Source organism: Sander vitreus, chromosome 15 (assembly GCF_031162955.1).
Source record: "Sander vitreus isolate 19-12246 chromosome 15, sanVit1, whole genome shotgun sequence".
NCBI lineage: Eukaryota > Metazoa > Chordata > Actinopteri > Perciformes > Percidae > Sander > Sander vitreus.
In genome coordinates this window covers 15,736,854-15,762,326 of record NC_135869.1, presented here as the reverse complement: position 1 = coordinate 15,762,326, position 25,473 = coordinate 15,736,854, and the positions used below count along the sequence as shown (strand labels likewise).

The 25,473-nt window shown below is 41.4% G+C and overlaps 1 protein-coding gene across 2 annotated transcripts in view; it reads left to right on the top strand.

The window, feature by feature from the left end:
* Window positions 1–21,081, top strand: part of col5a3a (collagen, type V, alpha 3a) — a 52,900-nt gene extending 31,819 nt beyond the window's left edge. For both annotated transcript variants that reach the window (XM_078269259.1, XM_078269258.1), the window contains 40 exons: window positions 192–236; window positions 377–430; window positions 516–623; window positions 1,466–1,519; window positions 1,862–1,915; window positions 2,017–2,061; window positions 2,261–2,314; window positions 2,690–2,734; window positions 2,887–2,940; window positions 3,074–3,127; window positions 3,744–3,797; window positions 3,899–4,006; window positions 4,356–4,445; window positions 4,662–4,715; window positions 4,904–5,011; window positions 5,341–5,448; window positions 5,559–5,612; window positions 5,826–5,879; window positions 5,977–6,084; window positions 6,220–6,273; window positions 8,793–8,846; window positions 10,296–10,349; window positions 10,490–10,543; window positions 10,642–10,749; window positions 10,863–10,916; window positions 11,033–11,086; window positions 11,286–11,339; window positions 11,456–11,509; window positions 11,616–11,723; window positions 12,476–12,529; window positions 12,642–12,695; window positions 12,784–12,891; window positions 13,390–13,443; window positions 16,023–16,058; window positions 16,509–16,562; window positions 16,659–16,959; window positions 17,244–17,356; window positions 17,511–17,579; window positions 18,447–18,680; window positions 18,889–21,081. In XM_078269259.1, coding sequence (XP_078125385.1) covers window positions 192–236; window positions 377–430; window positions 516–623; window positions 1,466–1,519; window positions 1,862–1,915; window positions 2,017–2,061; window positions 2,261–2,314; window positions 2,690–2,734; window positions 2,887–2,940; window positions 3,074–3,127; window positions 3,744–3,797; window positions 3,899–4,006; window positions 4,356–4,445; window positions 4,662–4,715; window positions 4,904–5,011; window positions 5,341–5,448; window positions 5,559–5,612; window positions 5,826–5,879; window positions 5,977–6,084; window positions 6,220–6,273; window positions 8,793–8,846; window positions 10,296–10,349; window positions 10,490–10,543; window positions 10,642–10,749; window positions 10,863–10,916; window positions 11,033–11,086; window positions 11,286–11,339; window positions 11,456–11,509; window positions 11,616–11,723; window positions 12,476–12,529; window positions 12,642–12,695; window positions 12,784–12,891; window positions 13,390–13,443; window positions 16,023–16,058; window positions 16,509–16,562; window positions 16,659–16,959; window positions 17,244–17,356; window positions 17,511–17,579; window positions 18,447–18,680; window positions 18,889–19,035 — 3,177 coding nt within the window. In that variant the 3' untranslated portion in view covers window positions 19,036–21,081. The remainder of the gene's footprint in view (window positions 1–191; window positions 237–376; window positions 431–515; window positions 624–1,465; window positions 1,520–1,861; window positions 1,916–2,016; window positions 2,062–2,260; window positions 2,315–2,689; window positions 2,735–2,886; window positions 2,941–3,073; window positions 3,128–3,743; window positions 3,798–3,898; window positions 4,007–4,355; window positions 4,446–4,661; window positions 4,716–4,903; window positions 5,012–5,340; window positions 5,449–5,558; window positions 5,613–5,825; window positions 5,880–5,976; window positions 6,085–6,219; window positions 6,274–8,792; window positions 8,847–10,295; window positions 10,350–10,489; window positions 10,544–10,641; window positions 10,750–10,862; window positions 10,917–11,032; window positions 11,087–11,285; window positions 11,340–11,455; window positions 11,510–11,615; window positions 11,724–12,475; window positions 12,530–12,641; window positions 12,696–12,783; window positions 12,892–13,389; window positions 13,444–16,022; window positions 16,059–16,508; window positions 16,563–16,658; window positions 16,960–17,243; window positions 17,357–17,510; window positions 17,580–18,446; window positions 18,681–18,888) is intronic.
* The last annotated feature ends 4,392 nt before the right edge of the window (window positions 21,082–25,473 follow it).

Below are 25,473 nucleotides of genomic sequence, written 5' to 3'. Positions count from 1 at the left end.
ACTCAATAACAGAAGAATGTTAGGTCAAGAGAAAATCAATACAAACTAATGAATTATTTCAGTGTTTTAAAATGGGGTATTTCTGGAACTGCATGCAACAAGTGATTTTTCTTTGTGAGGTCTTTTTTTGAGAGTAGACTTGTGAGTGATGTTAGATTATTGTTAAATTAAGTTTTCCCCATTTTTCACAGGGAGCAGATGGAGTTAGGGGTCTAAAAGGGAGCAAAGGAGAGAAGGTGAGTGAAACAGAGAGAAAGTCTTTATTCTGTTTTTGTTGTCACATTGGACTGGGAGGACACTTGACAAATTACAATGTAATGATGCCATTTATCATCAAAGCTTTCATTGGACATCCCCTCTCCTCAATGCATCACAGGGAGAAGATGGCTTCCCAGGGTTCAAAGGTGACATGGGCATCAAGGGAGACAAGGTGAGAGAGCCCAGAAATCACAAGCCTCAGTATCCTGTTCTGTTATTTTCTGTCTGTTATGTTCTACTCAAATTCTTGACTTTAGGGTGATAACGGCGCTACTGGTGCTCGTGGAGAGGATGGACCAGAGGGGCCAAAGGGCCAAGCAGGGCCCCTGGGAGATGGAGGAGCTATCGGGATAGCTGGCGAGAAGGTACTATTTTTTTTTTACGATTTTATTTACATTACAAGACAAGGTTAGGACACAAAAGATGATGATAGGGAGAATGATTTTATCTAAAACTGCATTGCGCTGCTACCGCCATTATAATTTTAGGTAGTAGAGTTAAATTTCTTTAGCTAATTTTTCAGCTGTGACAAAACTTTGTTGTAAAATGAGTGTCTAAAAATCACTGAAATACTAAACATATTGGTTTTAATGCCCTCATGTTTATTACATCCGATTACAACCCGTTCTTAAGGCAGAGCTCTCACTGATAATAATAAAGTAATCTTTCAGTCATCAATGTTTAAATATACTCTGCTGTATTTGTGCAGGCATAGTCAACAGTATGTTATAACGTCTTAAAGCTTTAGTGCGTAACTTTTTTATGTTAATAAACGTCCGTTACATTCAAGTCATTGCCAATTGAGTTGCTACAAAGCTGATTAAGACTATCAGCTCCACACAACTCTCTCTGTATTTCTCAGTATGGCTATGTTCAGAAGATTGTGTCGTCCGGCAACTATTGTGCGCAGAAACTCGAGTGTAGATAATTACCTCTTCTGAAGAGTCCATCATGTTTTTTTTAATCCTCCGTGTACTCCTTGGTTACTTGCAACTGCGTGGAGGAAGGGTGGGGGCGGTGCGTGATCACGGAAGGCTTGTATCATGTGGACACGCCAACATTTTTGTTGTCATTACTTAGAATTCCTCATGGGGGAGACAGAAACTACGCACTATAGCTTTAATTAAATGGTTTCCATACACTTCTCTTCTTAATATTTCTCTTATTTATTTCCTCCTCCCTTCTTATTCTGCCTGTCTCTCTGCAGGGTAAACTTGGTGTGCCCGGATTGCCAGGATACCCAGGAAGACAAGGTCCTAAGGTGATTTAACATTGATCAGCTATTATGATCAGTTAATATGTCCTCTGGTTCCTTTATCACAGCTTTAACCAGCAAGATGTGTGTCCGTGGCTGGACTGTTTCCTGTCTGATTAAAAATAAAGGATGATAAATGGCTTATTAAAAAAGGCTATTTTATTAATAGTTCATTAGTGACATCAATTCATTACATGTTGATGAATGGCGTATTTTAGGCTGTGTTGGGCTCATGGATTAGATTTGCTTTAATTTGATACAGTGGTTAATTATACGTTAATGAGGCATCGGGGGTGATGTGTAATGAATGGAAGGCCGAGGCTGATTAACCTCTATGTGTGTCTCCAGGGATCACTTGGCTTCCCCGGCATGGCCGGGGCCTTGGGAGAGAAAGGACGAAGGGTGAGGACTGTGTTGACATATGATCACATTCGGAATACTTCAGAATATATAAACTTTTCTGTGTGGGCCCTGATAAATAATTGTTAACCTCTACAATGCAGGGACCAGCTGGTCAGCCGGGGTCTGGGGGCCAAAGAGGTCCTAATGTGAGTACAGCTATAGGTGCTATGCATATTACACCAGGCTTTTTTTACAGCTGCATTTGCTCTGATTAGACAAAACCAGTTAACCACAACTTGTGGGAGGCACACTGTTACATCACTGCAGTGTTTTCACATCACCAGACATTTATCTTCCACCTGAGTTATGATTGCGCTAATCAGCCTGTTGTTTGTTTTCCAATAGGGAGCCCGGGGGGGAAGAGGAGCAAAGGGGCCCACTGGAAAGCCTGGAGAAAAGGTGAGCTTAAATTGACACACAGTCATATGCAGTTTATTTTATTTTTTTGCAGTGTCTTTGTTGATATACATAAACAAGACATATGCACATACAGTAATAGTCACATAAACACACACCTGGCTGTCTCATAAAGTATGGATGAATGCGCCGGCCGGGTTGGAACTGGTTGTTGCTGTTCACTGCTAGATGACAGGCCATCTGGTGCAGTGAGAAGTGACTGTCTGGCAGAGGATGCTTCAGTTTACACTCTCAACCTCAAAGACCATCTTGGGGAAGCTAAAGATTGTCTGGCGAGCAGAAAACTAAAAATGTTTAAGTGGCTCATGTTTTGGTACTGTGTGTTTTAGTTGTCTTGTTTGTCGTTTTGTCTGGTAGGGTTCTGCTGGACAAGACGGTCCTCAAGGATCCCCTGGAGAACAGGTATCTTTTGATTCTTGGATAATACTGTAAAGCCTGAAAAACATATCTTGGCATCACAGATACAGTCTCATAAATCAATGTAGGACAAGCACCAGAAACTACGATCTGGGGTTCAAGACAGAGTTTTGACAATCTGTGTTATTATTTTCTAGGGCCCCCAAGGACCACAGGGAAGAAACGGTGAAGCAGGACATAGAGGGCCTAATGTGAGTGGGTTAACATGTACTGTATATCAATTGCCCTGTGATTTAATGTCATTCACTTTCACCTCATCCCACGTGTTATGCTAACATTATGTTCAGTTCATCACAATGATCTAAATAAATGCTTCCCTTTCAGGGTCCACCTGGAAAAGATGGATTACCAGGTCATCCAGGCCAGAGAGGGGAACCAGTGAGTCACATTTAATCTCAATAAAGATGCATATTTATTAGGGCTGCACAATATGAGAAAAATATCTAATTGCGATTATTTTGACTGATATTGCGATTGCGATATGATTCATGATATTGTAGGCAATGAACATGTTTGTATCATTATTCTCATTGAAAAATATTAAAATGAAAAAAAAATGACAATAGTATGCTTTTTGCGAGGATCTGTACCAAACAAAGATGTTTTCTTTAGTCTGTAGTATAGCATGTGTTAGCTGGGGCGTCTCTGCAGCGCCACAACACTTCATTCAGAATTGTTTGACACATATTTTGCCTTTAACAAATATTGCGCCCCCCCCCCACTGCGATTTGGATATTGCACTAGTCCATATTGTAATTTCGAAAAAAAATTGTGATTAATTGGGCAGTCCTAATATTTATTTATTTTTCTCTATGAAGTGAACATCCCAGCATTAACTTGTCAGAGTTGACTTTAGCATTGAATTACTGCAGTCAGAGTGCAAGTTGAGATGCCTCTACAACTGTAGATCTAGTAAAACACCCTGCCCTGTGTGCATCCCACTGAGTCTGATTCAACTCTGAGGTTCACCAGACTCACCTGCTTTATTCTTTAGGGCTTTCAAGGCAAGAACGGCCCCCCCGGGCCATCAGGTGTTGTTGGACCACAGGTAAGAGGATCAGCCCATGGTATTCTAGATTATTATGCAAACAGCTGTTTATTTCAGATAGCAGTTATGTAATGTGTGCTGTGTAACTTGCTTGTTTTCAGGGTAAATCTGGTGACACAGGACCAACTGGAGACAGAGGCCATCCAGGTTCACCGGGACCACCGGGTGAGCAGGGTTTACCAGGATCAGCCGGAAAGGAGGGTACCAAGGTGAGTAGTTTTCATCATAATGTCGCGATCATAATCACACACACCACCACCTTATTACTGTTATATTAGATAAAGCCCAAGGACTCTCTCAGCAACGCTTGAATATCTTCTGGGTCTCATCCTATTCTCTAATTTGCTAATAAATAACAGAGAAAACCTTGCGGTGTTGAGTGTATTATGGCTCATAAAAGACAAATGTTCCTTCTTGGTCTGACTTGCTAGTTGGTGTTATTTATGACTGCATAAGGGCCTGCTGTCTGCTGGCTCCTTGCCTTATATCTACTGTAATTATGTGTGTGTGTGTGTGTGTGTGTGTGTGTGTGTGTGTGTCTGTGTGTGTGGTTTCCAGGGAGACCCGGGTCCATCAGGAGCCTTGGGGAAAAGTGGCCCTGCTGGGCTCCAAGGCTTCAGAGGGAACAGAGGGACCAACGGCGCAATGGTAACGTAAACTACCAAACATCCCACATCTTCACCATCTCTCCCTGTCATCAGATTATCTTGAAATGTGCAGCTTGCAATTAGATCACAATTGAATTGTAATCAATAAAGCGGCCAATTATGAGTTTTGCAAATGTTAACTCACTTCACTGACGGTAAATCTCGTCATGGATGCGGTTGTGGCTCGACTGTGAAGGCTGTTTCTTTGTCTCTCCAGGGTCCTGCAGGTCTGAAGGGAGGCGAGGGTCTACCTGGTGTTGCAGGCGCTATTGTAAGTCTGATTTTGTTAAATTCCTTTCCATCCCATCCCCTGCTCTCTGCCAAGCTTTTATGTTATATAGAATGCTAGGACACATAAGGCAGGAGGCTGTTTCCATGGTGATCGTGACCAACACATTAAATCAAAGAGTGAGTCATGTGACGTGCTCACCTCACATCTCTATCTCCTCTTTTTTCCAGGGTGCCACCGGAGAGAGGGGCCCTGCTGGGCCGGCTGGCGCTATCGGCCAACCAGGACGGCATGGCGGCGTGGGTCCCGCTGGGCCGATGGGAGAGAAAGGCGAGCCAGTAAGATTTGGAACATTGCTACTTTTGTTTCTTAGGCAACAATGTCCACCATCATATACTGTACTATCACCTCCCACCCTTGGGTAATAAACAGCATGTGCTCTCGCTTTGGAGTGTGTCGTTATGAGATGGAGAGCAGGAGAGTGGTGAAGGAGACAGAGAGAGAAAGGCAGGGAGTACTGTAAATATGAATATGATCAAGTCTGCATCTCTTAGTGCGAGTTTCCTTTCTGGTCCGATACATTAATCAATGTGTCATGCTGCTATATGAGGATAATGAGTATTGAAGCGTTTGCTAGATGTGTGCTGTTTTCCCATCTGTTCCCTAGGGAGAGAAGGGGCCTGTGGGGCCGGCTGGGCAAGATGGGGAACTGGGACCCGCAGGGCTGCCAGGGGCTGCAGGATCTCTTGGACCTCCAGGAGAGGACGGAGACAAGGTAGTTAGATGGGACAGCCAATTTATACTTTAGCACTGCTAAAGTGCTTGCTGATATTTTGTTTGTGTGTGTGTATATGTGTGTTCACGTGTGTGCATTTGTTTCCATAGGGAGAGACAGGAGGACTAGGCCAGAAGGGCAGCAAAGGAGACAAAGGAGAAGCTGTGAGTATGAATTTTATGCAAATAGTACTAACATCACATCATTACCTTGCATCACCAGGAGGTAGAGGACAAACTGCCTTATAATTGTTTTGCAGCAGTTCATCGTAATAACTGTTTGCCTGGACCGTGTGTCATCTGTTGGAACGGGCAGATGGTTTTAATCATGTATTTCCTACAGTGAATGTGTATTAAACTGCCCTTCTGCTTTTCTAGGGACCCCCAGGACCTGTTGGAAGTCAAGGGCCTGTCGGCCAACCAGGATTGCTAGTATGTTACGAAAATTCCGAACGCATCATATAAAAACATCACCGTATAATAAGTTGGTTTAGGATGTGCAGTGCTGACCTGTTGGTGGATATTTCAGGGTGCAGATGGTGAGCCAGGTCCTCGCGGGCAGCAGGGCATGAATGGGGCCAAAGGAGATGAAGGACATAGAGGCTTTAAGGGGGCATCTGGTCCTTCTGGACTGCAGGTCAGAATTACTATCAATTCCAAAAACTGACTCTCTCTCTATTGGCTCATCTCTGATTTCACATATATACTTTAGTTTACATTTGTTTCCATTTCATGCCTGAGACTGTGTTGCTCCCCATATCTGCATTTGTAGGGAATACCAGGACCACCAGGAGACAAAGGAGAAAGCGGGCATGTCGGCTCAATGGTTAGTAACTGTTCAGCAATCTCAGCACACTCCTCTCAAGTGTACTGCTATGGTCCAGTTTCTCGAGTCTGTTCTCAACACCACTTTACTGACTTCTTACACTTTGTTTCATGATTGTTTTGACCTTGACTTGTCTTCACTAATATTGGATATTGACTTGACTTTTCTTCACTTTCCAAAAACCTTTGAATGTGTCTTTTACTTTTCTTGATATTCTCACCAGTATCAAACAGTTGAATGGATATTTCTGAAAATCAAACGTGTGCATTCATTGGTAGAAAAACAATAACAATTTTTTACTCTGAATATTTAGGGTGTAATGCAGAGCTTCTGCAAATACTGTAAACTTACATTTCTGTTTATGGTTTGGAAACGCTTTTGTATTTGTGAAGACATGGGCCTTTAGTGTGAGCTCAGTGTTTTCATACAGGTGGTACTGAAATGTCTTCTTAATGCCAGGAGGAATCACTCTCCTGTCATTGTGGGTGCTTGAAACATACTACTATACTGATATACTCAAGTTTGATGAATGCATTATTGTGATAGCTACATCCAAGAAGCAGACAAAGATCATCCCCTTTGCTTCGAAAAAATTACATTATGCGCACATATTGGCAAGATCAGGAGGGTGCAGTACTGTACAAATGAAACAGCACCTATTTTTTGTGTGTCAAATCTGTGAATCAAGCCTCTACCTCAAACTACAGTCAGTGGTCTTGAGTGGGGCTCAGTTCATTCTGGTCCTCGATTGGTCTCAATATCATTTAGACCCCAGTTGTACAAAGAGGTGTTGACAGATCTTTAGTATTGAGTATAGCCAGTCATGGTTTTGCTCCTACAGCAGCCTAGTGTGAGACTGTTGCACAAAAATAAAGAGTGATTTAGCTACTTTGCTCCCAAATTACTATCCGCTGTGTTTCCATTGTAATAGCCTTGCCAACTCTTGACACCTAACAATCTAATCTGCCTCAACTGCTGAGGAACTGAGGAAAACAGCTAAATCTGTGGTTTCCCAAGAATAGGCATGTTTCAAAGCAGACAATTTGACTTGGTAATGATGGTTCTGCTCCAGGTAAGTATCCTAGTTAGCCATGCCAGCCAACAATGCTTACACTCTGTGTGGGGTTGGAAGGATTAGTCAAAGCAATGGACATCACACATTAACTCTGCTAAATAGCTGCAAACTAGTCCACCATATTACTATGGCATAACATATACTATGGTATGATGCTGGCTAAGAAAACAGCCCTCAGTTAAGAAACTCACTCTCTAGTCAACTGTTCCTTTAATTCTGTTCCTTATATCTATATTTCCATAATCTAATAAAATTATATCCACAATAATGACAGCGAAAAGAAACCGCTCAAACCTTAAAACCTTTAACAATCTCAACTAGTCTTTTCAATGGGTGACAGATCTTCAAAGCTAAGTGTGAATGACAGTAGACCATGCCTTTATGTGCAAGGAAGACAAGCCCACAGAATGAAGAGGTGGTCCTGTATGTAAAAGAAAGAAAAGGATAAAAAAGAAGAGTGAGAGAGGGTGACAGAGCTGATGCAGTAGAGCAATGGAGTGGAAGGAAGAGGCGGGGCGCTGATTGTGAGCAGGAAGACGGTGTGACAGCTGCTAATCAGATTAGCCTCAGCCTTGGCTGTCTAATTAGCATCCTCCTTTGTGACAGTCATCTCACAACGCTGTCAACCATGAACACACGCTAAACAAGATTCTTTATAGCCCCTTTTCTCCACAGCCAGATTAGGCAGGGGTGCATCAAAATGGAACCAACACAAAAGTGAGAGAGAGAGAGAGAGAGAGAGAGAGAGAGAGAGCGAGAGAGAGAGAGAGAGAGAGAGGAAGAGAGATGCTGAAGACTCAGTGGGAAAGTTTCATTCATGTGTGAGCGTTGCGGATCACAGAATTCGCCCCTCTAATGCTCAAGCATCTCTCCGCCAGAAGGATGTGTGTTTCCTCTAGTCCCACAGAGTCTCTCTCTGGGCAGATTGTCTGTCTTTCTGTCTCAGATTGTCTTTACAACACAAGGCTTCCTCCAAGACTTCAGGGTGATTCAGAGCACAGCTCAACATCTACTCAACTGAAACTGAAGCCGAGCACAGTTAGGATTGATTGCTTGCCGCTCTCTCTTGAGCTGCACAGACGAGTCAAATCACATGCCGTCACTGTGGATGAGAAAATATGGTCTTGCACATCACAGGCTAGAGGTTTCTTATTAATAAGAGAGAGGGAGGGGAAGGAGGAATCAGAGCTTGTGTCATATTGAGGGTAATGACCTGTCTGGATGTCTTCATCATGTCACTACGATAATGATCATAGATACTGGGGCCATTGCATAAGCAATCCACCATGGCCTGAATTCTAACACTCATTTAATTTAGGAGGCACCAGCCAACCCCTAGCTCACATTCAGTTTGTATTTATATTTCTGTGTGTTTTATTGATGCGGTATATCCTTATTGTCTGCACTGATATCCTAATGAGACATTTCATTTCTCTTTCTGCAGGGGCCTCCAGGACAGCATGGCCCACGAGGCCCCCAGGGGTCCATTGGTGGAGAGGTAGAGTGCATCATGACTTTTTTTCAAATCATATTTGGATTTAGATGTAGGCATAACTATAGTGATATCACAGAGACAGCCCCATTGAGTAAAGGATTAAGGGAGCACTCTTTCCACCTACAGCTACTCTAAAGTCAGTAAAAGGAGAATTACCCTGCACGGCACAACTCAGGCAGTTTATATCAACAAGCTGTTCATATCCATCTTCATAACACAAATTGTAAATATTCAGAGCAAAAACATTTCAAATCAACATACGATTGTTAAATTACTTGAAACAAGAAATGCAGCAGCATGGCTCATTTAATATGATGATGCCAATCAGCATAATCATCATTACCAAATATTAGAATTTGTCCTCTCATAATGAATAAATGTAGATAAGGTTTCATAATTTCTTTCAAAAAGATTTTAGCCTGGTTTTCTTGCATTTTTAAGATTATTCATTGAGGTTTGCAAATATGTATTCTTTGTTTTTGTTTTTTTTATGTATCATTGGGGCTAAATCATTATTTTTGTTAATTTTGTTGAATCTGAATGATTGCATTTTTGTTAATACAATGTTGAAATTACATGCACACCCTGTGCCAGTATTGCAGTTCTGATATTTTCAAGTGATGGCAGCTGCATGCCTTTGTGACTCATATAGAAAACATGATGCTGTATCAACTTTGGAATCAGGAAGACTTTCATTCAATACAGAGGAGTACTACATTTCAAACTGAACAATAGCTTATCCTAACACACAACATAGACTTTATATTTTCCAGCCCCTCATCTCTTCGTATACAGTCTTTTCATTTGAAAACTTCCTGCCACAGACCCTCCACTGCTTTTGATACTTAAATTATTAAACAGTATTAGGATATGATCCCTGGGAGAGAGTTATATTTACTGCTCTATGAATCATTAAGAAGTATTAGACTATCATCCCTGAGAGGCAGTTATATTTACCTCTAGTAATGGCCGTCTCTCTGCTGCCTCACCGGTCAATTATTCAGCAGCAAGCTGCAGAAATCTGCGTGGGCCGCACTAGCGCTTCATCACAGGAAGCATGAAAATACAGCGGTGCAGAGATGGTGGGATCCATAAATGGATTGATACAGGAATAATGGAAAAGAGCAAAATGGTGGTGGGATGGCATGTGACAGCAGGAGCTCAGTGGTAGTACTCAGCTCCCATGTTTGTGCACTCTACTGAAGACAAGCTTTTAATGAGTTTGTCTAAAGACACAAAGCACAATGCACATACTCTACATACACTCAGTATTTTCCGTGTGTTGTGATAATTCTGTTCCAGTTTCAGCATTCGGTGAGCAGAACTGCTGACAAACAACAAAATACTGCCCCACAAACTTGATTTTGAAATATTGAATACTTACATATTTCAAACTTGCCCTTGTTATATGATATTTTGGTTCAAGCCGTTCTCTCTCCTCTCCTGCCACAGGGCCCACCTGGAATGACTGGTGGAGTTGGTCAGCCTGGACTTGTTGGAGAGAAGGTCAGCATTTCCCATTAGCAACTACACAGTGTGTGCCATTCTACTCGATGTGCCTGTGCACATTGAGTAGAATGGCAGTGGTGTTTGTGTGTGTGTGTGAGTGTGTGTTGATTATTTTAACTATGTTCCTTCTCTACCAGGGTGAGGACGGAGAAGGTGGAGACCCTGGGTCAGTTGGAGAGCCTGGCATTGCTGTAAGTCAGCTTACCACCATCTTTCCTTCTTGTCTTCCTCAAACACAACCTTTCTTCGCTCTTTGATTGATTTGTCATCTCACATGCTGGTGTCCCAGGGTGCTAAAGGCGATGTGGGGGAGAAGGGTGACTCTGGCCCTCCCGGTGCAGCTGGGCCTCCAGGATCCAGAGGAACACCAGGGGAAGACGGACCCAAAGGCAACCTTGTGAGTCTTTTGTGTCTCTGGATCAGTGACTTGTCCTTGCTCTGGTTGTCAGGTCAGTCAGTCTGTTGTTGCCATGCATCTGATAGTTTCTAACTTACTGTTTGTGTCCACAGGGCCCTATTGGGTTCCCCGGAGATTCAGGACCTCCTGGAGAACCTGGCGTCAATGTGAGTATTACTATTATTATTATTATTATTATTATTATTATTATTATTGTTTAATCATTAATTTGCCATTAACTTGTTTATTACTCATTTCTTCTACATGACATTTTTTCATCCAGGGAGTAGATGGTGGACCGGGGCCGAAAGGAGACAATGGAGAACCTGGCAAAGCAGTAAGCAGGGATTTTTGTATCCATTTCTTGCACGTTACACATAAAACACTAGTAACTTTTGTATGCTTAGTCTGTATTCTCTGTGACATATTAAGGTTTGGCTTCTTCATCATTATGTCTGGACATTCTTCTCATTGTTTAATTACTGGATGGTAATGTGTTTCTTTTTTAACTTTCTGACCTTTTCTGTTGTCTGCAGGGACATGCAGGAGCCTCTGGAGAGCCAGGTCCTACAGGACCTCCTGGACGGAGGGTGAGCTTAGCATAGTTTGTGTGCATGCGTGTGTATGTAGCTAATGTGTATGTGTGTTTGTTTGCAGTCAACAGCCTTTGTCATTATCATAGCAACATTGTCTTTGTCAACTCCAGGGTCATATAGGTGCTGCAGGAAAAGAAGGGAAGCAAGGCATGAAGGGAGCCAAGGTGAGGATAATGGCTGGCACTGAGCTGTGTGGTTGTGTATGGCTCCTTCCAACAAAGCCTTTCTGGTCTATTTTGCTACTAACGCCTTGCTGTCTGTGCTCTGTAGGGGACGACAGGAACCCAGGGTTCAGTGGGAAAGACCGGTCCAGTGGGACCCCAAGGGCAGCCAGGGAGGTCTGGCCCAGAAGGTTTCCGAGGCATCCCAGGGCCCGCGGTCAGTACGCAATGTAAAATGCTATTTTAACTAGAGCTGCAAAGACTAGTTGATTAAACGCTTAGTTGTCAACTATTGAATTAATCGCTACCATTTTGATAATCGATTGATCAGTTTGAGTAATTTACATTATTACATTCAAGCCATTGCTAAATGAGTTGTGTTAAAAAAAAATGTTAAAGAAATGGCGTCGTCCATCATGTTTTTTTAATCCTCCGTGTCCTCCTTGGTTACTAGCAACTGTGTCGAGGAGGGGTGGGGTGGTGCGCTAACACGGAAGGCTTGTATCATGTGGACGCACCAAGAGTTTTGTTGTCATTACTTAGAATTCCTCATGGGGGAGACAGAAACTGCGCAATATAGCTTAACATGTGAATATTTTCTAGTTTCTTCACTTCTCTATGACAGTAAACTTCTATCTTTGAGTTTTGGACAAAACAAGACATTTGAGGACGTCATCTGGGGCTTTGGTAACCAGTGATCAACACTGATTGTTCACCATTTTCTGACATTTTATAGACCAAACAACTAATCGATTAATCGAGAAAACAATCAACAGATTAATCGACAATGAAAATAATCGTTAGTTGCAGCCCTAATTTTAACATTAGTCTGAAGCTGGTACTGTCTCTGTTGAGTCTGAAGCAACATCACTGCCAGTCATCAGAACATGAGATCCCGTTTGTGTTTGCGCTTGATCATTGCTTCAGCATACTTTACGCTGATCTCCAATTCTTGTGTTTCTTTTCTAGGGTGAGCAAGGGTTAAATGGGCCACCAGGACAAACTGGACCACCCGGACCAATAGTAAGATCCTTAAATCAGGATTCAAACCCAACACAACCAAACCATATTTCATGTAAAGAGTCTACAGCACTGGGCAATACTAATATAATAATACATCTGCCATTGTTAACAGGGGCCACCAGGACTTCCAGGATTAAAAGGAGACCCTGGAAACAAGGGAGATAAAGTGAGTGTTTAGCCCTTGACAGAGAGAACACTCTGTACTAGTCTAAACCCTGGGAAACAATGCTGATGAACCATGTCTCTGTCTGCAGGGTCATGGTGGGTTGATCGGTCTAATTGGGCCCCCAGGAGAACCTGGCGAGAAGGGAGATAGAGGCCTGCCAGGGAACCAGGGTACACAAGGACCTAAAGGAGATGAGGTACATTTGGTTGAAACATGATTAGGGCTGGGTATTGGCACCCAAATAACCCAGTAACAAGAAATACAGAAATGTCTCTAGTCAAACGATACCTGTATTCGATCCTTTTCGTACCCAGATCTAGAAAAAAATGACTACTGTATTTATATGGTTGTGCTCGCAGCCAATCACCACAAGCGTTCATCGATTTAATGCGGTGTGTGATTGGTCCTCTACCGCAGCAGCTACAGTACAACCCATATAGTCTGCGGTGTGGTGAAGTTGAGCATGGTGTATTTCACAGAGTTGGCAGTTCAGTGTCAAATCAAAAAAAATACAATCTACTAAATATTACAAAATGAAGTACTCTTGGCATCGGTATCACTTTAAGGGTACTGGTATTAGTACTGGTGTCATAATTCTTTAAACATACCAAGCCCTAAACATGATGCATCTGATACACTTCTACACAAAAGGAAACTCAATTCATTAACAAGATTTGCTTGTCTTCATATCTAGGGTACACCTGGCACACCTGGTCCCACTGGCCCACTTGGACCACCTGGACTGTCAGTAAGTGACACAGCTGTTACAGTATATGAACAATTATGTTTTCAGCTACCCTACATGATAAGTCATTTGAGTGTTAAGCGTAAGGAATGCTTACATCTCTACTTTCTCAGTAAATAATCTTTATGTATCAACCTGTTCACATACTGTTTTTGTCCATCACATCACAATAAAATAATTGACTTAAAAAAATGACTTACAATACTCCTCTAAACAAGTACAAGACGCAGTAATCATCAACAAACATAGTTGCAGGCTGACTGCTTGTTGCATTTAGAATGTCTATGTTGTTTTTGGACAGTTTTTATGTAAAGTAGGCTATAATAAACCCTTGAAGCTGAATGGCTCCATCACCGACTGATGCTCAAGGCAATAAGAGATGCATGAAAAGACGTGAAACCTGTTTATGCCTTTTTTGGTGACTGGAAACCAATTTATGTAGACGCTGCAGATCAAAATTGTTCATAATATAACTAATAGTTTATATAACTATTTTAAAATTGCAATTGTGGAACTGCCCACATGCATCTTGTTAATAGGGTAACTACCAGTTTTTGTTTTTTTCTGGACCCTATTTTCCTATCTTTTTGTGTCAACAATCTTTGACATTGGTGCAGTATTAGGCAAGGTCGCTGCAGTCGGCAGTCAGTGAAACAAGCTACAATGTAAGTTACAGGACAATTGTTCAGCTTGTATTTACATTCACAAAAGTGTTTGTTTTGCCATTTTCAGGCTCAGATTATTATTGTGTGTCTGACAACATTATGGAAAGGATTTCTAAGGAGGTCGACCTTTCTGTTAAAGAGTAAGATCCTTTTTTTAAACATAAAAACAGCCACAAAATTGCATTCGCTAAACCCACCAGACTCCATGTAAATAAACAGTAATTTTAGCATCATAAAATACACTTCATTCAAAGTCGACAGAAAAAAAATAAAACTATGAAAAGCAGTTTTGGATCGTCTTTCCACCTTTCCAAACAATCACAACCATCACAACTCTAGTTTTGGTTGAAATAAACACATAGTTTACCGATTTACATGTGAAAATATGTTGGCTCTATACATACTAAAAGTATTGTTGTTTTAAATGGAGTCTGGTGGGTTTAGCACTAGCAACCTCAGAGCTGTTTCTGGTTAAACAGAGAGGTCTCAAAGAGGTTTTAAAAAGGTCTCTGTAGGGATGCTTTTCATAATGTTGTCAGACACTTAAAATAATAATCTGAGCCTGTCAGTGGCAAAAACAGCACTTTTCGTGGACCAAACTGACACTGAACATTTGCCCCATAGGGTTACATTGCAGCCCGGTCTGTGAGTACCGGTTACAGTGTTCATGCTTAATATTGGACCAGTTTCAAAGATTGTTGTTCCTATCAGTCACTTACACACAAAAACATAGGAAAATAGGGTCCTGGTTGAAAAAAAAGTAGTTACCCTTTTAACACAGATGTAAATGTCATTTGTATCAGGAATGCATCTTTTAATCTTAAAACATCCTTTTGCAAAGATAATGCAGGCGTAAAATAAAAACAGATAGAAAAAAACATGCGTCAAGGGAAGAACACAAGAAAGGCAATGAGGTTTTAAGACAGTGACTACGTTTACATGCACATAATAGTCCGGTTTTTGCCCTTATTCCGAAAAAGACGATATTTTGACTAAGCTGTTTACATGGCTAATGAAAGTGAATATTCCATTGATATTCCCGTCTACATGTAGCCGTGCAAAATACGATTTGCTGTACCGCGCAAACACAGCATTCATCTTTCATTCCTTCAACCAGCTTGAAAAGGTCAGCGTAGCGATGTGTGCGCATATCCAAAAACCTGTTGATATCCAAGTCTTTGATAATGTTTGAAAGTAGCTGTTTCTCCTTCTTATCGGGTCTGCAAACTGTTGGCTGGTTGGTTTGTGTACATCAACCATAGTAACACACAGAGCTGACCATAAGCCTTAAACAGGCAAGATGCGTAAACTGTGGTAAAAACTGAGAGATTGAGACGCATATTCCGAATGCGTGGTATACATGTCCAAAGAATGCCTCTAAAACCTGAATAATACCAGAATATCCCACGTCTTAATCGGAAAATGCTATATTCGGAAAAAGGCCTTATTCGGAATATCTAACCAGAATATGCTGTTTACATGACCTTATCAAATTCGGAATATTGTCATATTCGGAATAATAGTGGAATATTGGTGTGCATGTAAACGTACTCAGTGTCTCTCACTTAAGGCATCACCAAGAACAAATTGTGATCACTTCACTGAAACTCAATTAACACTTATTTAAAGGTCATATATGATTTGGATCTAAGGGATTTAGCTTATGATTCCATTTGCAAAGAGTAAGCACCATTTTATTCAAAGAGTATACAGTACTGTTATTATTCATTGTTACTAGTAGTAAATGTAAATATTTTGACCATTACCTGTCCTGTTGCTAAGCAGTTGCCTGATTTTCCAGTGAATAGCTGATTAGTATTTTGCAGTGCATACTTAATAGTAATTAGACAGTTTTCTGAGCTTTTATACTTTTATTTATGTTGTTACTGCTTATTTACTCCTCCTCTCCACTAATAGGGTGTAGCTGGTGATAAAGGATCGAAGGGAGAAACGGTGAGTATAGTAATCTGTCTTATTTATACATTGCCATTGCTGTACTCACACCTCAGCTTGGTTAGCAGCTGCTGGGAACATATGCTGGGGAACAGAGAAAAAGTGTATTTGTTGGCTTAAATACCATGCGTCACAATCATAATGCTCTACTGTGTTTACCGCATGTCTTTGGAACTAAAAGCTTGCTGTACAGCCACGCTTGCCTTGTGTGTGATTTTTCCATCAGGCCCTTTTAATAGGATTTGGTTCTGGTGTGTGTGATGTTATGAAAGCCACTATAGTGTGTCTTGAGAGCCAAGGCTTTGACCACAGAGTGCTGATGCACACAGCTGGATAATCCTATAAGCAGCCATATCTGCCTGGATAAAACTGGGATTTAGCCAAGTGGTGTGAGAGAGGCTCCAGGTGAGACATGATTGACACAAAGTTTTGTCCTCTTCTATTTTACAGGGTATGGTTGGTCCCAGAGGAGATACAGGCCTTGCTGGCCCCCCCGGACCCCCAGTGAGTACCGCCAATGTTCCACATGATGGCCTTCTCAGTGCCAGCTTTACCCTCTTTCCCTTTCAGCTCTTGCTCACCTCTCTGTGCTACCTCCAGGGACCCCCTGCGACAATGATTGAGCCCCTGCCTATCAGGGAGGGCAGGCGGAAGAGACGAAGGCACTCTGACCGGACAAGAGGAGCAGCCCCATCCAGAGAGGAGGATGTGGATCTGGATGTGGAGGAGTTCCTCCAGGGAGATCAGCCTCTAGAGGACGCTGAGGGAATGGAAGAAGTCTTTGCCACCCTGTCTTCAATGAAAACAGAAGTGGAGGTGATGAGGAGGCCCCTAGGAACCTTTGAGAGCCCTGCCCGGACCTGCAAAGAGCTCATGATGGTCCAGCCTGATTACAAAGATGGTTAGCAAAGACATTGCTTCATAATTTATGCATATTATATATATATATATATATATATATATATATATATATATATATATATATATATAATTATATTTAAAGTTTCATACAGGAAAAACTAGAACGCATTTCAAACATGCACACATCCTCTAGCATACACCCTTTTTAAGTCAAAATCCTCGTTATTGTTTCCCAGCTGCATGCTAACATGTTGTTTCCCTCGATGTGCTCATTATATCAACATCTGGTGCTTGATTGATGTCCTTTCTTTGTGCATTTTGCAGGAGACTACTGGATTGATCCTAACCAGGGCTGTCACAGAGACTCCATCAAGGTCTACTGTAACTTCACAGCTGATGGAGAGACATGTCTCTACCCTGACAAGAGGATTGAGAATGTAAGTCTCCAATCTCTTGCTGTCAGCCTTTACAAAGCCAACCTCGTAATATTACATCAGAGCACAAATCACTCCCTATATCCCTTAAGCCTCAAATTTTACTCATTGTCCTCCCTCTCTCTCTCTCTTTCTTTCTCTTTCTCTCTGTGTCTAGGTGAAATTAGCAGCGTGGAACAAAGAGAAGCCAGGAAGCTGGTACAGCCAATACAGGAAAGGCAAGCAGGTAAAAAAAAAGAAGAAAAAACTCCAACCATTAATCTCAGCTGGCTCCAAATGCCAGGCAGTCTTTTTTCAGCTGAATTACTCATCCTAATTGAGAGTGTTTGAATGATATTCATGCATATGATTGAGGAGCAAGCACTTGTACGAGTGTGTTCACATGATTGTGTTGGCACGTGTGTGTGTGTGTGTGTGTGTGTGTGTGTGTGTGTGTGTGTGTGTGTGTGTGTGTGTGTGTGGATCCATGTGCACACGATTTCATGTGAATGCTTTTAGTTTATTTGTATATTTGCACATTGAATAATTTGGTATCAATGTATTAGTCCATCTGCAATGAGAGAGCTGATTTAATATTGCCAGCAGTTGATTTCAGCAGTCTGGATGACTCACACAGAGCCATTGCCAGCTGTGACTAGCATTCAAAGCACTGGTCTTTCATGTGCACCTGATCAGAGGTCTCATAACTCTCTCAGATAATCACAGAGCTGCCAGCACAATTGCAATTCACTGACTTTCTCACACAGTCGTTAGATCTGCGTAGGTTTTTTTCCTTTCCTTAATTTTCTTACTTCCCACTTTACTTTCCCTGTCTGTTCTTATTCTGAAAAGAAGTTGCTGTAACTTTTTCCCCCTTGCTTACAAAAACTCCTTCATCAGCACAAGCTGGGGGACTTGTAATTTCATGATGTAAATAAAATTATATTTGTCTGTGACAGATTATAGTCTCAAACATGTTTTTTCCTGTGGATATATCTCTTTGAGAGATTTTGTGTAATTTAAGGGTAATACTGTTTTAAGGATATGTCTATAGTGCATATAATATTTCTCTGCCTATGTAGTACACTAATTCCTGTGTATCTGTGTCATCCAGTTCTCCTACAGTGACAGGGATGGGAACCCTGTGCATGTAGTTCAGCTGACCTTCCTCAAACTACTGAGTGCCACAGCCAAGCAGAGCTTCACCTATACCTGTCAGAACTCAGCAGGCTGGTTTGACAGCACATCCCGCTCCTACCAGTTTGCCCTCCGCTTCCGTGGCAGCAATGACGAGGAGCTTACACAAGCCAAAAGCCCCTTCATCAGTGCAGTGCATGATGGATGCCAGGTCAGTGCAGGAGAAAAGGGGAAGCGATTAGCTGGACAAATAAGAATTAGCCTTAATGAAACTAATGTGTGTATCAATTGTGTTGCTGTGGTAGCCATCAAATCACTGACTTGAATAGGGATTTAGGCCAGAAAGTGGGGGGGGGGGATCTAGTTAGTCATATTAAGCCAAGCAAATTCTAATAATGGCTTTCATTTTTCTCTTTCAGTTCCGCAAAGGTCAGGAAAGGACTGTTCTAGAGATTGACTCCCCTTCGGCAGAGCTGCTTCCTATTATAGATGTGGCTCCAGCAGACTTTGGCAACAGCAACCAGAAGTTTGGATTCCAAGTTGGACCAGTATGCTTCAATGGTTAAAATCTTGCCAAAAAAACAACAAAAAGACCTGCACAGCAAGTTTTTAGTAAAAGAAATTGGACTTTTACCGCTGCCCCAAGCAATATTTATTATATTATGTTCCTGTATGTGGTGGGTTTGTTGTATATTATTCAAGACTCCCATTGAAATAGCCATTGAAATAGCTTCTATGGCTTTACAACAATAAGAAGAATGGTGAAAAAGAGGACAGCTACAAGTGGGAACAAAGCACATTTACCAAAGGGAAATATTCCTATTAGATATATTTAATTTTATGTGTTTTTGTTTTCTTTTTCTCTCTCACTGTTTGTGTGCTGCAATTGATCCTCTAGAATTATGAGGACTACACCACTTGACGATGACCACTTATAAACAAGACAGATCTGTCCGATGATACCAGAAAGGAACAGTCTGTCATTCTGTGGTATGGGTCTTTTCAGACCTTGGATGAACTAGTTGCTCCCTGATGTTTTACAAAGACTACAACGAGACGTTGTCATACTCATTTGCATGCTCAGATTTCACTTTAATGACAATTGCATAGCAGTTGTGAACTAGCCTAGCATATTAATTCCACACAAGCACCGTCATTAATTTCCTGTGTACAGGAATGACAAATTGTCCTTTATATCCTTCAACTGCAGTTTGCTCATTGAATTACCTTGATTAGTATTCAATAGGCATAGCTAGTTATTGAACCCAAAACTTACTTGAATGGATAAAGTTGTTTCCTTTATTGGACTGCTTCCCTCCATGGGCTTGATAATAAGCCTTATGAGCCCACCATGTTCCCAAGGACTACAGTACTGTATATGTCAGACTAACATCCATTCTACTGTGGTATGGACTTGCTATGACATACCTCAGCAATTAGGTTGGGGATATTTCATGGCAAGAATAAAGAGCATGCTAGTTAAAATGTTCTCTAGTCTTACAGTAACTGCAGTTCTTTATACCAAGAGAAATTTCACGCATCTCTCAAAAGCATTTTATAACTGCTGACATAATCTGTTTTCATGTTTCTGCCCCACTCAAGAGTTTCTTGTTTTCTCTGTTTTGTTCATATGTTGAAATTCGACTATCGAATATGTTTCTGCATGTTCACTTGACATGATTTGCTCTTCGGTGCTATAGATGATCCTGTTATTTCTGTGTCACTGTGTTTGTATGTCTCTGTGGGCAGGATTATAGGGCTACAGAGGGAGAGGGTTATTGCTCTTTCGGCAGCACAAAACACCCTCAGAGGCTGGGCACTAGTCTACTGTGTTTTTTTGCACATCTTCTGGCTGATTGTGCCAATTTCGCAGGGCCAGTGAAAGGAGGTTAGGGACAGTTCAGAGCAATGTGGTTCATAGCTTTGAAGGCAAAATTAATCTTAAACCGAATTTATATCGTGCTGTTTCACTGATATTGGATAGTTAAGCCAGTATCTAAGAATACAAACAACTGTCTACTTAAACTAGAAATTACAGCATCAGAACTGGAGTTAATGGTGTCATCAGGTAACGTTGTGAGAACCTAATCCACTGTAGGTTTTATTAATATATTTCTTTCAAATTATCTTTGAAAATTGTAGAGCTTTGAATCAGAAATTGTCCTCACATCCCAGTACCATTATAAAGCTATGTTATACCATTATTCACCGTTTGTGGAGCAGCTCCAGGATTAGTTTTTTACATGACATTATTACTACAGCTGTGAAATATTACAGAAATGACGTATATTTGTGAATTCCATTTTACGCATGATTTTCCCTTTAGCAAATGGAATCTTAATGCTCTGTCTACCTCCTCAGACTCAAACAGTAGACTGTGTGCCCAGCGTGTGTAATTTTGCAATTCACTCCATTTACAGCATTTAAACGTTCCAGTAATTAACTCCTCTCCTCCTGTCCCATCCTGCGCTGCCCCTCCTGTGTATATTGTTTGTTGTACTAATTTTATATACTGTACAGTTATTCTGAGGACTTTATGAGCAGTAATCTGCTGCCTGAATGAAAAACAAGTGTATTTGTCAAAAATGGATGTGTGAATAAAAACAAACAAGAAATCATTCTGTTATCTTTTTCCCTCTCCAGACCCGACAGGCGGGTTAGAACAATATCCATGAGGACATGTGGCTGTCTGCAATGTCCAGTCAGAGTGTAATACACAAGCACGGCTCTTCATTACCAGCTAGTTCTGCAACATTCCCTCAACAAGCTTGCAATCAGCATCACCACACAGCCAATGTAATCAACTCTGATTTGCTCCCCAGTTCATTTATTTCAATTAGCTCTGTTTCAGTCCTCAAGAGACAGAAGCAATGGAAGGATGAATGGTGAGAACAAGAGAAGAGGTCACTAATTAAATGGGATGAGGATGAGAAATGCAGCCGTGGAGATTTGGTCAGTTTGGTGAAGGTAGAGCTGTTGTGATTTGTGAGAAAGACAAAAAGAAATGGTGAAAGTCCTAATGGCTACTTGATGTTTAACCAGTGTCTGAATTTCTTCGTACCCCTCTCACATATTCTCTCTGTCTGTCTACTTATCTCTGTTGTAACCACAAACACATGCAATAATTGCTTTTTGCTCCATTCGCACAGACTTGTGCATGTACACACACACATGCACACTCAAAAGCCTATTCTCTCGCACAAGTACAAGGCGCTCATGCCCTTTGGGGCCCACTGTTCAAGGTTAGCGTCAATGGCAGAATAAAGGTTACCATGTTATTTTTTTTCTCCTCTCTGCTCCCTTCCACTCAATTGAATTTTAACCACTATAAGATCTTGACCAGGAAAGGTCATCTGTTGCCACTAACTCAGAATAATGATCAAGCAGAGTGCAGAGCAGTGTGACTGTCAATATGGTATTTCCAGGGCACTATGCCCTTTTCCCTTGCTTACATCACATTCTACCCTCCAGTGCCCACCATTCCTGTGACATCTCCAAAGTCTTGTATTTCTTCTGCTGAGTGCTGAACCTTTGCCACCACAGTGCTATAAAACTATTTCCACTGTTGAAAGCAAAATATCTTTATCACTTATATACACGAATACACTCCCAGAATTGAGTCGTCAAACATGACAATTGTTTGGAAACCATTGATACACAGTCTCTCCACTGCACAGAGATAAACCAGCTTGAGCAAAGCACTAACAAGAGCTCTTCATCCAGCTGATCCCGGAGCTCAACTATGTTAAAGTCTGTGGAAATCCCATGGAAATCCATTCCTGCATGAGGAAAATTTGTATTTTATGCTCACAAATATAAACAACAAATATACAACAACGCTGAAAGGTGTGGATGAGTGAAGGTATCTAGAGTTTCTGTCAAATCCCTGTGCCTAAAAAAGAAAACAATCAAAAAGTATATGTTTTAATAATTATTTCTTTCAGATGTCCCAGATTGTTGTCGATGTCACCGATACTACAAAATTACAACACTGCATGTTAGTTGTAGAGATGATACAGGAAGCTTGTCTGTCTTTTTGAATAATTGTAATTTTGTGTACCATAAGCAGCCAAAAGACTTGCTCTTTCCAAGCAAGATGTATTATTTATTTTATGATTTTATTTCAACAGATGGTTTTGACTTTTTCATTTCATGTCAGTGAAGCTTACAAAAGTAGAATTTTCTAACTTCATTCAAAGGATTGCTGAACGCTGTATTATTGATTGGGAGCATGATCTCTGGAAGACACCAGCCCTGTAGTGATCTGTCAGTCTGGACAGGATTGTTATCTTATAATAATATCATTGTAATATCTCTCCTGTTGTATCTAGAGGGTAACACAGCAAATCTGATGCACTCTGAGCTACAACCAATATCTGCAGTATATGTATATGTGTGTATATGTATGTATATATGTGTGTATATATGTGTATATATATATATACACTTGTATTCATGTATTTCTCCGAATGATTTGTATATGCGACCGGAAGACATTTGCTAAATAGGTTTGTGGTGTCTTGTAATCCCATGTGAGATGGACCAAATGTTTGGCATGACAGAAATAAAATTAAACTAAACTAAACTAATATGTAGAATATCTATCTTGTAAGCTTTACCGTACAGATGTGTACTTTTGTGCTAAGCTCCTGGCCAACTCTGCATTGCTGTTTACTGCTGTTCCATTAAAGTTTTGTGCAGAGCTGTGGGTCTATAGTTGGCACTGATGAGCTACTTTTAGGCCCAAGAGTGCATTAATGTAACCCACAGGCAGAAGGATCCTTAGTTGTTGCATATTAGAAACAAGATTGTCTTTCTTATTCCATCTCTCTCATCTCTGTTCTCTCTCTCTCTCTCTCTCTCTCTGGCTCCCTCTTTCTCTTTTCACATCTCTGTCTCATTATTCTGAAGTGGAAATTGTTCAAGACATTTCTTTGTTGTTTGTTGGACTGTCTATTCTCCCTTCTATACTCTCCCTAGTTGCCAATGCCCTCAGCTCCTCTCCTGTGACATTGATTCTAACTTAGCTTAACGTGTCACAAAATCACACTGAGAAATGTACAAATTAAACAGACGTTCATTAAAGAGAGAAACAATGGGAATATCTACATTTCCGGGTGGACAGGGAGACTCCCTTGGTCTCAACACATCCACCCAAATCCGCATGTTGTGTCACAGTAGATAACAGCAGACATTATTTTCCACGCCGCTGATGTGTGTATCAGTGTGCACGCTGCTCTCAGTTTAGCATCTTGTACTGTAAGTGACGCGGAATAACTTGGATCATCTCTAGCTTGTGCTGAATGTGCTCCTTGATGCATAGGCCTGTAGATGTGTCTGTGTGGCTATGTCAAGTCATGAGCACTTGTGGCTAAGCAGGGGTACTCTTATTAGTGTGCATGCAAGTGCCTCTCCTGCCAGATCCCATCCACTGCTCCTTTATCTCAGGAAGGGTGGAGGGAATCCTTTCTGCAGATGCTTTTTCCATCAAAAGCGCTTATCGACAAAGCCAATATTAGTAAAGCAGTTTGAAAAAATTACTTGAAGGCAAGGAAGCGCAATGGAAATACCTGGGCGAGTGGACACAGAGTGCAGTGAAGGGTTCGGAAGCCCAAGGCCCTGTGCGTCTGAAAGAGTGTCAGATAATTATCTGGTAGACAGAGAGCCCAGATTCAAACGCACAGCTTGAGAAAACCCCTGTTGTTTCCAACACACCCACACACATACACACACACACATCCGACTCCTCAATTGCCGTCTGCTGCAGCTCTCAGCGTCCACAGCCACAACTACTACTTGTTGTGCCATCCTCACTTACCTTATTCCCCAGTAGGGGAAGGACTGAGTTGTCTGCAAGCTCCCCAAGACAGCCAAAGTAATCATTGGTGTCTTGTTTACCACAGTGGTAGAGGGACACGGAGTGAAATTGATGTATGATGAGAATGAGAGAGCAGAGAGAAAGAGAGTTAGTCATTCACTTGACAGGCCTGTGTTGTATGAATCACTCAGGCCAATTTAAAAATGCACAACTGTTCATAAATCCACGGCACAGAGTGTTAATGAACAAAGTTAGCCCATATCAGGAAAACAGGAGGAATAGTCACAGGGGATCTGTGCTCGGCTTTGTGTGTGTCTCTGATTTGATCTTGAATGAGAGTAAGCGAGAGAGAGAGTGGTAACTGAATGACCCCATCGCTCAATAGAGATGATTTTTTCCCATAAATCAGATCAGGCGAAGGAAAGAGTGTGAGAGAGACAGAGACTGAGTGATTCAGCTGTGGGAGTACACTGGCTCAGACCTCAGTTAAAAAGCCAGGGAAACTAATCGTTTCCATTCATCTCGATGAGTCTGGCTGCTCTTGTCTGTGGTCCTGAATGCAAAGAAATCCTCATCTTCCGTCTCACTCCATCACCACCCCCCCCCCCCAATCCCCTTTTCTCAACTGTCCCTCCCCTTTCCTTCTTTCTACCTCTGTGAATGATCAATGCACCCCAGTTCCTGTAGCGGCACTGACACAGTTGTTTTTCTATCAGAGAGAATCAGATGCGGCAGCAAGTCACGAGCACCTAGAGACTTTAACATAAATCTTGCAAAAGCATCAGAAGCAGAACTCGTTGTGTGACGGACCAGGAAAGACTCATTTAGTCTAACAAGAGATATAGAGAAAAGGTGTGAGGGTGCTGAAACTTATATAGTGGTTGGAGAAGGCAATATGTTTTCTGTCACTTGTATGAAATTACCAATGTTGTGTAATCTCTGTACTTATATCAGCAAAATGGATAAGGCCTAGTAATCAATACACCTGCTGAGGGATAAAGTACATCCCTTTCTCTCCACTTCCCGGTGCAACTGGCAACTTTTGTATTATGCTTCCATGTGTTTCACAGTAATGAGTACAATTGAGCCTGACTCTGCTGCTCTTCAATAATTCAGAACCAACCTGAGACATGAAGCAATATTCTGAATCGGCAATCGGGAATTATTCCTGCAGTCACTCGTTTTT